At 37.6% G+C, this 13,838-nt stretch overlaps 1 protein-coding gene across 4 annotated transcripts; it reads left to right on the top strand.

The window, feature by feature from the left end:
- The first annotated feature begins 661 nt into the window (after positions 1-661).
- On the top strand, positions 662-12,517 carry LOC149023497 (ethylene-insensitive protein 2.1-like). Of its 4 annotated transcripts, none has more exons than XM_089144030.1 (8): positions 662-995; positions 1,983-2,785; positions 3,771-3,857; positions 4,036-4,146; positions 4,240-4,449; positions 8,065-8,250; positions 8,377-11,133; positions 11,386-12,517. In XM_089144030.1, exons 2-8 carry the CDS (start codon positions 2,435-2,437, stop codon positions 11,770-11,772), a joined length of 4,089 nt encoding a protein of 1,362 aa, XP_089000156.1. In that variant the 5' UTR covers positions 662-995; positions 1,983-2,434; the 3' UTR covers positions 11,773-12,517. The 4 variants fall into 4 exon arrangements, with proteins under 4 accessions (XP_089000156.1, XP_089000157.1, XP_089000154.1 ...); XM_089144031.1 differs by having other exon boundaries at positions 1,973-2,785; positions 4,243-4,449; XM_089144028.1 differs by having other exon boundaries at positions 1,973-2,785.
- Positions 12,518-13,838: the final 1,321 nt, after the last annotated feature.

The raw sequence follows: 13,838 nt of genomic DNA, 5'->3' as shown, positions 1-13,838 counted from the left end.
GGCTAATGAGCCAAAACCAATCCTAGAATGTGAAGTAACTTTAGAATTGCACCTTCACCCTAAAATAGAGTTTTCACCTAAAAACTGCAAAATCTCAGGAGAACTGAAAGTGGTAGATCGATTCCTCCTCCTTCTCATAGATTGTACGAATATGAAAACTTCTCAAAATTTATTTCAATCCTTCATTCTATAGGGAAGCTGCAACAATGTGAGGTGGTTCATCAAATTAGAGAGACGAATAAAGGTGCTGACTTCTTGGCAAGTCTGATGAATGATAATAAAGAGGTGATTTTTGATCCCTGAACGCCTCAAAGCCATTGTGGCTGAGGAGGCTGGTGGTAGAGGTTTTAGGAGACTATAATTTGCTATGTAATACCGTTGTATTATTCTTCTTATATATTTATATATATTCTCATTAGCTTAAAAAAAAAATTCTATTTTTGATTAATAATTTTTTTCAAAAATAAATGTTATTACAAGACTTTATTTTCCAAAAATAGATGTTTTTAATTAACAAATAAATTTTTATTTTTTAGTTTTGTTGGCAATAACTTTTTTAGAGCTTTAATCAGGTTCTGGTAAACCGACAACAGTGTTTCTGCTGTATAATGGCTCATATCTGCTGTCGGAAATACAAAAATGAGAGGATAAAAGATCCAACGATAATCCAATAATAAACAAGACACAAGAAAAAATGGAGAGAAATTTGTGAAAAAGTACAGAAGAGAGGGAACAGTGCAGAATTAAAAAGGAGGAAAAAACGTTTTCTGTCTCTTCCAAAGCTTTTAACATGTGAACGTTTCCATTTTCCATCCTGCAACTTCTCTCTCTCTCCTCAGGCCTGGTTTCGTCTGTTCCTCCTTTTTTATTAACTCTCTTCAAAGCTATCAAACCTTTCTGTCTATGAATTCTTCTTCTCCCTCTTGCCATTCTTAAGGTTTCTGTTGCTGGTTAGACATTGAAATTGTAGAGATAGGTGTAAGGGACCCAGAAAGGTAATGTGTTTCCAAAGCTTAAATTTATGTCTCCCTCATTTTTTTTGTTTTTTTCCCAATTTTCTTGATTTGAAGACATTTGGAATCATCCACCATCACCGCAATGATCCCTTACCTATCTTTCTTTGTTTGAATAGTATCTTCTGAAGCATCAGATTGATGGAAGTTAGACGTTTCTGCCCATTTATTGGTTTTAGTTATTAGTGGCTTTGGTGGGTTTCTTGAGTTTTGGAACAAGGGTTCTGTTGTTCTCTTTTTTTGCATTAAGAATACCCCATTAATGCTTTGGGCTTCTCTCTAGCTTCTATTATTATGGTGATGTTCTAAGATGAATTTTACTAAATGGAAGGGATTCGCCATTATATCTAACTATCATGATCGATGTAGCATGTCGAATTGATATTATTGCGAGCAAGTCATTAGCTTCTCCTTCTCCCACCTCCCATTTGACCTTTCTCATCTACCGGGAAGAAGGAAAAATGAATACAGAAAGGTGTTGATTAGTGAGAATTTGATAGGTACCATAATGTGATACTGCTTTTTAATCTGTTGTACTCTGTGATCGATCTTTATTTGTAAGGAAAAATAGTTTGGTATGACGCATTATGCAGTGCCATGGGATTGATATATTTTTATGGGTCATGTTGACTTGTCTCAATGTCTGGAATATCAAGTTCTGATCGGATTAACTTGGTAGCGTTTCAATTTTGTGTTTTCGTATGTTTCTAATTTAATCCTGAATATTGCCCTTTCTTCTGCAATTCATGCCTTTTGTTGATTGATATATGCCCGTACGTAAAGAAAGTTCCTCTACTGTTTCATTTCTTAGTCTCTTATTTATGTTAGGTATTCCTGTCAAATTGTTGGGCTTAAGTTCCTTGCTGGTTTCTTTCTTAAAGCTGTAGAGAAAAGCCCGTCTTTCACTCGGTTCACTGCTAATTGGCTGATGTATATCTGAAATTTAAATTTTCTGGCAGAGCATACCAGATGGATTTATCATGAGCGGCAATGGAGATGCCAGGCAGAGAACCTCAGGATGTCATTATGTGCTCAGTTCAGCATGTTGGTGGCCTGGATTCCTTTTTAGGTGATATATGCTGATTATAGTTGCAGTACAACCTTTGCCATGGTAGCATGTCATCATGTTAATAAATGTGCATTAAGGAGTGCTGTTGGATTTCAACTTAGTAACTATTCTACAAGGAGTTGCAGTATTTACTTCATCAGATCCATTGTGGGTTATATGTGTTCCCAATTATTTCTTTCTTCTGATGACAAGGGATCTGGTTCTGGTTTTGTGATGACTACATTTGAGGATGGTTAACTATACTGATCACATCATTCTATTGGATGATTTTGTAAATGGATGTGTAAAGAATTCATGCTATAAAATTACTTGGGTGGCAGCATAATTGCTTGAGATTATCTGAATCTGATTAATGACCTTGAAGTTGTCAGATACTCCTCTGGTTAACTATATGAAGTCAAGCTTTGCACGGAAATATTTTTTATTGGTTCCACTTGAGAAGACTTGTTCAGTCATGGAAACTGTGATTGTCAATCTCAATCAGAAGCTGGGGTTCCTTCTTCAGAGACTCCCAGCTGTTGGTCCTGTGCTTTTGTTGTCAATGGGATATATTAACCCAGGAAAGTGGGCTGCCACTGTTGAGGGGGGTGCCCGTTTTGGTTTTGACCTTGTAGCACTGATGCTTGTATTCAATTTTGCTGCTATTGTTTGCCAGTACCTGGCAGCTCGCATTAGTGTAGTCACCGGAAAAAATCTTGCACAGGTATGTGTTTTTCAGCCTTTAAATATCTGAAGTAACACTTTTTCGTTAGTGCGTCTTTAAGAGTTTCATCTCACATAAAAGATGGTTTTGTTTCCTTTCTTTCTACTGATGCTTGGTGATATTTCACATTGAGATTATTGTGAAAATTATTTTTTGGGTGAAATTCCATTATCCACTCTGGAAAGCTATCTACTTCCATACCCCCTCTCCTATTGTATTTTGTTCTTTTTTAGAATTTAATGAAGGCTCTACTACCTTTTTCATTGGGAGTAAGCTGTACATCTTTTGCCACCTTTTAGATTGGATAAATATTTCCCTTTTTTCTTTAATGTTCACAAGAAGAAAATATTAATTTCTTCGAGAGCTTTTACTAAAAATTGACTTAGGGCCTGTTTGGTTATATGAGTCTGAAGATTTCAAATATTTAGAGATTTCAAATCTATGGAGTCATAATTTATAAAATTAAATGTTTGGTTGTGGAATGAAATATGTGGATTCATCCTAAAAATCTATTTGATTGACGTGACTTTTGTGAATGTGCAAATGTATAGCTTTTTTGAAATCTCTGGATTTCACCCCTTACCCATAAATCTACAGATTCACGTTTTTAGTGTAAAAAGGTGAATCTCTAGATTTCATGAATCTAGAGATTTTTACAACCAAACGGGTATAATTCTCAGATTCATGAATCCAGAGATTTGAAATCTCTGGATTCATGTAACCAAACAGGCCCTTAGAAGATTTGTCCTCGATTTCCATAAATTTGGAAGATATCGAGATCCTCGGCTCAAAAATATTCTTGGAATGGATAATGATCTCCAAAACTTCTAATGATGTTTTTTTTAGTTTACTGGAGGAGGCTAATTGCCTGCTATTTTTGCTTAGCTCGTATTATGTATTTTTTTCTGCATGCATTCGTTTTGTTATTCAATTCTGCTTGGGGTAATTAATGACTAGTTAATTTTATTTACTGTTGATGCAAAAGATTTACAGTGAGGAATTCAACAAGTCCACATGCATGCTGTTAGGAGTTCATGCAGAGCTTTCAGTGATTGCTTCTGACTTGACTATGGTATTTGCTCTGCTCCTCAATCCCCCTTCCATTGCTTCAAATTTTGTTTTTCCTGTTTCGTTTTATCTTTCTGGTTACTTGCTTTCTTCTTGCAACAATGGAAGCAATGGTAGCATGAGTCAAAGCTGCTAACACTTGGTTACATCATATCTAACATATAGTTCCTGTACTTTGCTAGATTCTTGGCATTGCACATGGCCTTAATCTTCTCTTTGGGATGGATCTTCTCACTTGTGTTGTTTTTGCTGCAATGGATGCCATTCTGTTTCCACTTTTTACCACCCTTTGGGTAAGATTTATCAGTTACTTCTTTCTTTTCCCTTTTCCAACTATTCATATCCTTTTTGAACCAATTGCGTTAATGTTGGAATCCTGGTTTCAGCAGAGATGCTCGAAGGTCATGTCCATAGCCATAACAACTTTTGTGTTGCTGGCTTACATCCTCGGAGTGTTTATCAGTCAACCTGATGTTTCAGTTGCCACGGGTGGGATGCTGACAAAATTAAATAGAGAGAGTGTCTTCTCAGTTATGAGTCTCCTTGGCGCAACTATTGTGCCACATAATTTTTATGTTCACTCATCCATTGTACAGGTTGTTACTAGTCTTTGTATTTTGCTTCCCTTTTTGTTTGCCCCCCCATACCCTTGCATTACAGGCTTTCAACTGTTTTCACATGCTTAGTGTTTTCAACTGTTTTGAGCTTCTGGGCAGTTGCACTGCTCCAGGCTTGATTTGAAAATCAGTATGGTTTTGCATCAGCTATTGGATGGTTTGTTTAATTTTACACCTATCTGGGTGATGCCTGTTTCTATGTAAAAGATGGTTTGTTTTTTAGGATTGTCTAGCCCATACAGGTCCAGATTGGTGTTAGCGTGCTACAGATTTACCATCTAGCTTTTGGAGGCGTGTATGCACATTTTATATCATTATATGTATTACCCCAGTGTGCATGTTCACGTGCATTTTCCATGACTTTTATATTTTAGAACAACTGAAACAAAGTTATGGAGCTCCTTATCACACACATTCTGTGTTCAAGGCAGTTCTTGACTTGTTTCGAGGAAAACTAAACTCAGCCAAATTGAATGAAACATTTCTTTATCCTCATGGGCATCATATGGGTGCACGGTGCTATGCATTTGAGAGTAGGTTTTTATGGTGTGAATACAGGGTTTGAACAAAGAAGTGTGATGTTCTACCTGCTGTAGGTGGTTGGATGTGGATAGTGGACTGCAAACTTGTTGATATGGATGGTGGATTTTAAACTTCTCATTCCCTTTGAGATGATGAGTTTTTTTTCCTCACTAAAGTAGGTGCTTCTGGAGTGTACCAAGGGATCTGCAGATAGTATTCATACTTAACTAAAATTTATTTGTGAAATTCCCGGGATTTCACTGCTTACAAGATTTTGGTTATTCATTTTCTTTTTAAATTGATGCTTTTGAGTCAACTTTAGTGACACATTTTTAGGTGGATGATCTAATGCTGTTCCCAGAATACATAAGGATGTCCAGGGAATTTCCACTTTCACTTTCTTGATTACCACTCTTTTGTAATGGAATTTGGGGTCTTCTTTCTTGGCTGTGAAATGGAACTTACCTTTATGATTGGGAATGTTCTGTTGTTTGTGTGTATGATATTAGGATGTTTGTTTTAGAGCTAATGTTCTTTAGTGGGGCTGCTTTCTCAGTTCTTTTTGAATAACAAAGAGAGAATGACTATTTAAATCTCTGAAGACTAATACCATTCTGCTTCATGAGTATGTGATGCTATATGGACTTTGTGATTTTAATTACCTAGTGGAAATTATCTAGCAAGCATCTGGAGTGGTGTCCTTGTTAAGCCATGAACTAGAGATTTTGGACATTGCCATTGTTCTATTTTTTTTTTAAAACCATTACAAAAAGGCATTCTTCTAGAACCCCCAACCAAGGAGGGATAGGAGAACACTACTGAGAAAGGCATTCTCTCCTAAACAGTATCCCAAATAGAAAAATAAGCTCAATTAAAATATTAAATAAACATGTGCTTAGATCTTGAAACTCTCCAGGGAATTCCAGAGGTTCTCACTGCATTTGATTCTGTCCCAGATACACTCCTGCCATGTTATTTTTTGGCTGGTTTTTTTCTCACCATGTATGCTTAAATTCTTTATCATGGGAGCACTGCAGCCACCTGCAAGATCTTCCTTTTGTGGCTTGGACTTTTTAAGGCTCTTGAAGTCCCATGATCAATGTTCTATTTCATGACATTTTACTGCTAATATCATGGATTTAAACACAGTAGTCATGCCATTGGCTAGGTTGCAAGATGGCTCTTGTACCCCAAGGCAACTGGTTGTCATATGTTTGGGTGCCAAACAGAAAATTGGGGGAAAATAAAGGAAAATGGGAGGAACTGGTGTTCATTCAGTGGCACTCACTGCTGCTGATAAGGTTGCAGTGAAGGATTGAAGTGTCAGTATTAGGAGGGGTGGTTTTAAGGGATGTATCATATAAGGGGATTTGCACAGCTAGGGGCAGACTTAAGATAACCTTAGGAGAAGTAGTGAGAAAGGATATGCATAGCTTAGGCCTTATATCTAGCACGGCCTCAAACAAAACTGATTGGAGGGCAAGAATCCATGTAGACATTTAGTTGGGACAAAGCTTATTGTTGTTGTTATCATATAAAGCGGATGCAAATATGACACACATGAATGGCTAAGAAATGCCTAGGATATATCAAAAGAATCAATTTTGAAGCATAATACATCATACATTAGTAGTATTTAGGTCCAATCTGAGGACTATACATAGTCTGACCCAATAGGAAGCAAAGATAATAGGAATTCGGGTGTTTAGTAGTAATTAGTGCTATTCAAGGTTTCAAGTCTTAATTTCGGATAGCGTGTCAAGAGGTAAATTTAAGAAACACCTTGAAGAAGTATTGGAGAGTTGCAAGATATGCTAAATATACCCAGGAAAACACGTAAAGAAACACATACTTTTGGGATATATGTAAATTGCTAGTTTGAAGCATAATACACGTTAAAAAGCAATAACTAAGCGTAATTGGGATCACAATCCATAGGCCATAACTGAAATCACTCTAACCCTTTATTTTGGGGCCTGAAGTTAACCCTAACCTTTGGTCTTGGCAGCTTGACCCTCATTCAATTGCGGCTACATCACTTGGAACAAATTGAGCCAGGCTGGCTCGAGTTATAATTTTAGTTGGAGTAGGAAATAAAAATAAAGGGATATCTGGACTAGCCCTCCATACTTGAGAGGGAAAAAATTGGCATCACAATGCCTTGTAAGTTGACTAATGTTAGAATGTTGTATTTTGTTTTTACCACATGCAAATTTAAATAGGTGCAAACAAGTGGGTTCATGTCACATGGGATATCCCAAGTCCAACCCACCACCTCACTGGTAAAGTTTTAACTTGAAAGATGCTTTAAGAGGGGTTGAAAGTGAGTTTGATGTTATGAAATTACAAGAATGCTTTTCCACTGTAACCTAGTAGCATTAACTCTCTGTAATCTTGAATTCACTTCTAAGGAACTTCCCCGTCTTGTTTTTAGTTGCAACATGACAAGTGGATTGGTATGAGATACTATTCCTAAAAGCAAACCATCTTATGTTTTCAGACACAACCCTTTTGTGGCATGGTGCATTTCATGTTTGGTTCTGAAAAGGGTCATGATCCTAGTTAATTTATGGGATCCAATACCAAGGACAGATAGTGAGGGCTGTTGTGCTTTTTGTTGTTGGGCCAATTTTGCAAGCTCTTTACTATGGCTGGATGTTGTTGTGCCTATTTCTCAAGCACTTGCTTCCTTTAGGTACATAGCTGTGATTTTCTATTTTCATGTATTTGCCCCCATCCACTTTTGCCGTTCTGTTTTTCTGGTTTCTATCTTTTATGTTACTGAGTGTTTGCTGAACCCCCAAAGGTAAGGATCTGCTTTGGGGTTTTGTATACCTCTAATTGGTGCTCATACAGGACAAGGAGGCAGAGGGTAGTGAGTGTTCTAACCCCTACCCCTTATCAATATCTATTGGAGAATATAGCAAACTTCTGTGGTATTTTGGCTTGTGAACTCCTAAATTAATTTACAGTGGAATGTTTCTCTTTATTTAGCTATTTATATGAGCTATTTGACCAGGTAGTTCAATAGATCTGCTAATTAGACCTATGATCTCTCCTATCCTCATGCAGCAGCTACAAATAAAACAAGAAGCAGCAAAGGATGCCATGTGTCATGACCATTTTGTTGCCATCTTATGCATGTTCAGTGGCATTTTTGTGGTCAATTATGTATTGATGAATGCGGCAGCAACTGTTTTTCACAATGCAGACTTTGTTATCCTCACTTTTCAAGATGCACTTTTGCTAATGGAACAGGTATTTTTGTTCCTGCAAGCCACAGCTGTCCATTATCTGTCTTTTGTGAGGCTGTGTATGAGTTGATTCTTCCAAATTATTCTTTTAGTCAAGAATGGTATTAATTTCTGTTTACTTCTTTTACAGGTATTTAGGAGTCCTGCAGCACCTTTGGTCTTTTTTTTAGTTGTGTTCTTTTCTAGCCAGATCACAGCTTTAACCTGGAAGTTTGGAGGGCAAGTAGTTTTGCATTATTTCTTCAGGGTAGACCTACCTGATTGGCTACATCGTGCAGTCATCAGAATTTTTGCCATTGTTCCAGCCCTTTGCTGTGTCTGGAATTATGGAGAGCAAGGGATATACCAAATGCTTATCTTCGCACAAGTTATTTTAGCTATGTTGCTTCCATCTTCTATCATCCCCTTACTCCGGGTAGCCTCGTCAAGTTCGATTATGGCAGTCTTCAGAGTTTCTCAACTTGTTAAATTCTTAACTTTGATTATTTTAATTGGGATGCTTGGCTTAAAAGTTATTTTTGTAGTGGAGATACTATATGGCAACAGTAAATGGGTGGGTAATTTGAGGTCAAATATGGGAAGTACTGCAGTGCTCTTGTATGTTCTTGTTACTGCATGTGTGTCAGTAAGTATGATGCTTTGGCTCATGGCCACGCCATTGAAGTTTGCTGCTGCTAGACAGGATTCACAGCTATGTAACTTGGATATACAAAGAACACCACCTATGACATCCATAGAGAGGGAGGAAAATGATTTAGTTGAAGCTAGATATCAGGAGCCTGCTGCAGATGTTCCATCTCTGGAGAAATTTTTGGGCTGTCCTTCAGAGGGTTCAGACATGGAACTTAATATTGGTTTGCCCAAAACAGTTAAGGATTCTGATCAAGAACCTCACCTCATTTCTGTTGAAAGTAGTACTGATGCTACTACTTATAGTAGTACTACCACCTGTACGATTTCCACTATTGATACCAAGGGTACTGAAGTTCCAGGCATGTTGATGCCTCATCCAGAAGAATCAACATCTGCAATTGAATTGCCCTCACCTGCAGTTGTAAGAACTGAGGCTTGTGATGATAGGCTGCAGGATTCTGGTACTTCACAGAAGCATGAATATGTGGACCCAGTTGAGAAGACTGCTGGGGTGGTGGAAGACATACAGAACGAGAAGGATGATGATGAGGGCAATGCTTGGGACCTGGAAGAATCATCTAAAATGGTTTCTGGGAGCACAGCCACTTCAAATTCTGAGGGTCCACAATCTTTTAGGAGTCTCGGTGGGAAAAGTGATGAGGGTGGAAATGGAGGTGCAAGCCTTTCAAGATTATCTGGGTTGGGACGTGCTGCTAGGCGTCAATTAGTTGCCATTCTAGATGAGTTCTGGGGCCAGTTGTATGATTTCCATGGGCAAGCAACCCAAGATGCCAAGTCCAAGAAACTGGATATGCTGCTGGGAGCAGATCCAAGGCCCACTGCTGCTTCTCCAAAGATAGATCCTTTGGGGAACGAGGCATCTGGATACATATCTGATCAAGGATCTGGGTTTCTTGTAAATCCTTGTATGTATGACTCTTCCAAGCAACAGATGGTTGCAAACAATGCAGCATCATCTTATGGGGTTCAAATTGGATCACCATTGTTGTGGTCTAACCACATGAAATTGTTGGATGCATATGTGCAAAGCTCCGGCAGTAATAACATTCATGATTATGGTGAGCGGCGTTATTCAAGTCTGCATATGCCCCCATCTTCTGATAGTTGGGATTACCAGCCTGCCACAGTGCACGAGTATCAGATGGAATCTTATCTCAGTAAAACAGCTTCAGACACAGTTTCTGGTTCCTCGACCACTTTAATGGATCAACCGACTCCGAGATTGACATCTTTTGTCCCCAAAAACTACGGAAACTCTAGTGCATATGCTGTGGGGCAAGAATCTCAAAATGTGCTTAGTTCTATAAATGCATTTGCCATGCCAGTAGTATCTAGGAACATGTCATTGCAATCTGAAAGACCTTATTATGATCACTGTTCTTCTGATTCTGTAGAGAACATAGAGACTTCAGCTCACAATAAGAAATACTGTAGCTTACCTGATATTTCAGGTCTTGCAGTTCCTAGTGGGGATTTGTCGTCTGAAAAGAGTGCTCAATGGGGCAATGCCGTTGCATTTGGACAGTCAATTGGAAGAATGACCTATGGCCAATCACTTTACTCAAATAACAGATCCAGGGCAGAAGGAGTTCCTTTGGCAATTGATGAAATCTCTGCATCCAAGCTCTACAGAGATCCTTTCTCTGTACAGTTTAGTTCACATTCAGACATGGAATCACTTTGGTCTAAACAGCCTTTTGACCAGTCATTTGGAGTGGCAGGGAAAACACTATCTGTAGGAGATGAGGGAGTTGAAAGTATCTCAAACTCTGTTTCCTCTGAAGCGTGCTCCAGCATGGATTTGGAGGGAAAGTTGTTGCAGTCTTTCAGATACTGTATTGTAAAGCTCTTGAAATTGGAGGGATCTGATTGGTTGTTTGACTTGTTTAGAGAAAATGATGGGGCTGATGAGGATTTGATTCTTCTTATTGCTGCCAGAGAGAGATTCCATTATGAAGCTGAGATGAGAGAGGTGAACCGGCTGGTCCAAATGGCTGAATCTCGCTACCCATCTTCTGGTCGTAAATTATGCTCAGCACTGAAGAATGAGGAGGCTGGTCTTGCGAGGCTTCTGGTCTCATCAGTTCCCCACTGTGGAGAGGGCTGTGTTTGGCGAGTGGATCTGATTGTGAGCTTTGGCGTGTGGTGCATTCACCGAATCCTGAATCTTTCACTTCTGGAAAGCCGTCCAGAACTCTGGGGAAAATACACTTACGTTCTTAATCGTCTTCAGGTAAAGTTTGGCAAATCATTATTAGTTAGTTACTACATTGACTGAATGAACACAAAGGTGTGCTTTTTGGGTGGTCTAGTTTCCCAGTTGGACAACCATAGACATTCTATCACTAGGCATGCTTGAGCAAACCTATACTGGCACCTGAAAGTTTCTGTTGATTTCTTTTTGGGGAATCTGTTTCAGCCTTCTCTTTTGTTGATAATGACAGTGGAAGTGCCTTTGTCCATTAATGAGTTTTATTTGTGACAGGGAATACTTGATTTGGCATTTTCCAAGCCCCGGTCTCCATTGCTTCCCTGCTTCTGTCTTCAGCTTCCAGCATCACAATTGAAGAACTCTAGTCCTTCACAGTCAAATGGGTTCTTATCCCCTTGGGGAAAGCCAATAAGGGGGAAATGCACGAACGCAGCCACAATTCTTGATATAGTCAAGGATGTTGAGATTGCAGTCTCCTGCCGCAGGGGCCGGTCTGGAACTGCAGCAGGTGATGTGGCTTTCCCTAAAGGAAAAGAGAATTTGGCTTCAGTTCTGAAACGGTACAAGCGTCGGCTTTCTAACAAACCGGTAGGGACACATGAAGGGGGCCTTGGGGTGCGCAAGAATCACATTCCCTTGTCATATGCCTTACAGAATTAGTGCTCACATTTGTGGGGAACTTCTTTGGGGATATTAGGCTGTTGGAATCAGTTCATTACTCATCTGGTAAGTCCTAAAGCAACTCATTTGTTTTCTCCCCTCCCCATTATCTCCTCTGGTTATATGTATAATACATACATACAAGCCCTTTTGCAAAATATTATTTCCATTGTATGATATATATGCATTTTGTAAGAGTATCCGAAGTTCTCATCTGAAAAAAGAAAAGAATAAATGGATGAAAAGATTATGTTGGTCAATCAATGGTGTTTGTATGTTCGGAATCATTTGGATCAATGTCCTTGTACAGGGAATCACCACAAAGAACACATGCTTTGCTCTCGGATATTTTGATTAGCTTATAAGGTATGTTAAGGTTCTGATTCATGATTGGTTTTACATGAAATTAAACCTTAAACCATCCAAAAACATATTGTGATTCTTGAAACCTTGCGAACAAATTGGAGGGGAGGCTCATCTTTGGGTTAATGTCCAACTGCAAATGCTCCAATTTGGGTTAATGTCTCGGTAGGACAATCTATCAATGCAAATGAAATTAATTTACATTTAAAATGTGGAATGCCAATTGGTTCAAATGATAAAATCTAAAAAAAGTAAAGGAGCAAATGATCAAGATGGTTATAATATAGAGACAATTGAACATGAAAATCTTGAATGCATAACTTTCCATAAAACCCTAGAAGAGATTCATGTACCTGAAAATAATGAAGAGATTTCGATTAGTTATGCATTGCGGGAAAAAGATGGAACTGAAAAGATAAAGTTGTCAACAACATTTTGTATATTATGTTATTGTTGAAATGATGCAACAAGGCGAAAAATCTTGAAAAAAATTTGTTGATGAACGTAAATAAAGAAATGATTGGCCAAAATGGAAAGATGCAATTCAAACAGAATTGAATTAGTTTGAAAAAGTAAAGTTTTTGAACTTATAGTCCAAACATCTAAAGGTATAAAATTAGTGGGGGTACAAATGAGTTTTTGTGCAAAAATAAAATGAGAAAAAGAATGAAATCGTGATATATAAAGCATGAATTAAGACACAAGAATTTTCGCAAAGGTTTGACATTGATTATATGAAAACATGTTTTATTGTGGTGGATGCCCCAACCCCATATGAAAATTTTGACATGCGCCTAATGGATATTATTAGCCTATTTATATGGCCAGAAAATGAAAATTCCTAAAGGATTCAAAATGTTTGAAATACATAAAAATTCCTAGGAAGTTTGTTCAATAAGGCTTTAGAGATGATCATGGCATATATGGTATAATCTCCTTAGTGAAAATTTACTAAATGAATGATATAAAAATGATCTAATTATTATTATGCATTTATTAAAAAACATTGATATATTTTGTTATAATAATTGTATATGTTGTTGACTTAAATATTATTGGAACCCCTGAAGAGCTTAAAAAGTAGTAGACTATTTGAAGAAATAATTTGAAATGAAAGATCTTAGAGAGATAAAGTATTGTCTTGGCTTGCAAATTGATCATTTGGTGAATAGAATATTTGTTCATCAATTAACTTATATAGAGAAAGTTTTGAAGCGATTTTACATGGATAAAATACATCAATTGAGTACTATGACAGTAGTGAGATTGCTCGACATAAAGAAAAATTCATTTTGACCCCATGAAAATAACGAAGAACTTCTTGGTCTTGAAATACCATATCTCAATGCAATTGGGGCATTAATGTATTTTGTTAATAGTATAAGATCGGATATATAATTTTCTACAAATTTATTAGCAAGATTTAGCTCTTTTCCAACACGAAGACAATGAAATGGTGTTAAACATATATTTCGGTACCTTTGAGGAACTATTAACATGAGATTATTTTATTTAAATGAATGTGGACATCAACTTACTCGTTATGCAAATGCATGATATTTATCTAATCCACACAAAGCTAGATCTCAAACAGGTTATTTATTTACAAATGGAAATATAGCTATTTCATAGCATCCAATAAAACAAACTATAGCTTCAACTTCTTCAAATCATGCAGAGATAATAGCGATTTATGAAGCAAA

The sequence above is a fragment of the Hakea prostrata genome, chromosome 2, assembly GCF_041222555.1.
Source record: "Hakea prostrata isolate BN-2017 chromosome 2, UWA_Hpros_2, whole genome shotgun sequence".
In the NCBI taxonomy this organism is placed as follows: Eukaryota; Viridiplantae; Streptophyta; class Magnoliopsida; order Proteales; family Proteaceae; genus Hakea; species Hakea prostrata.
Note: the sequence above shows the minus strand (reverse complement) of the source record. Positions and strands in the feature narration are given on the sequence as shown.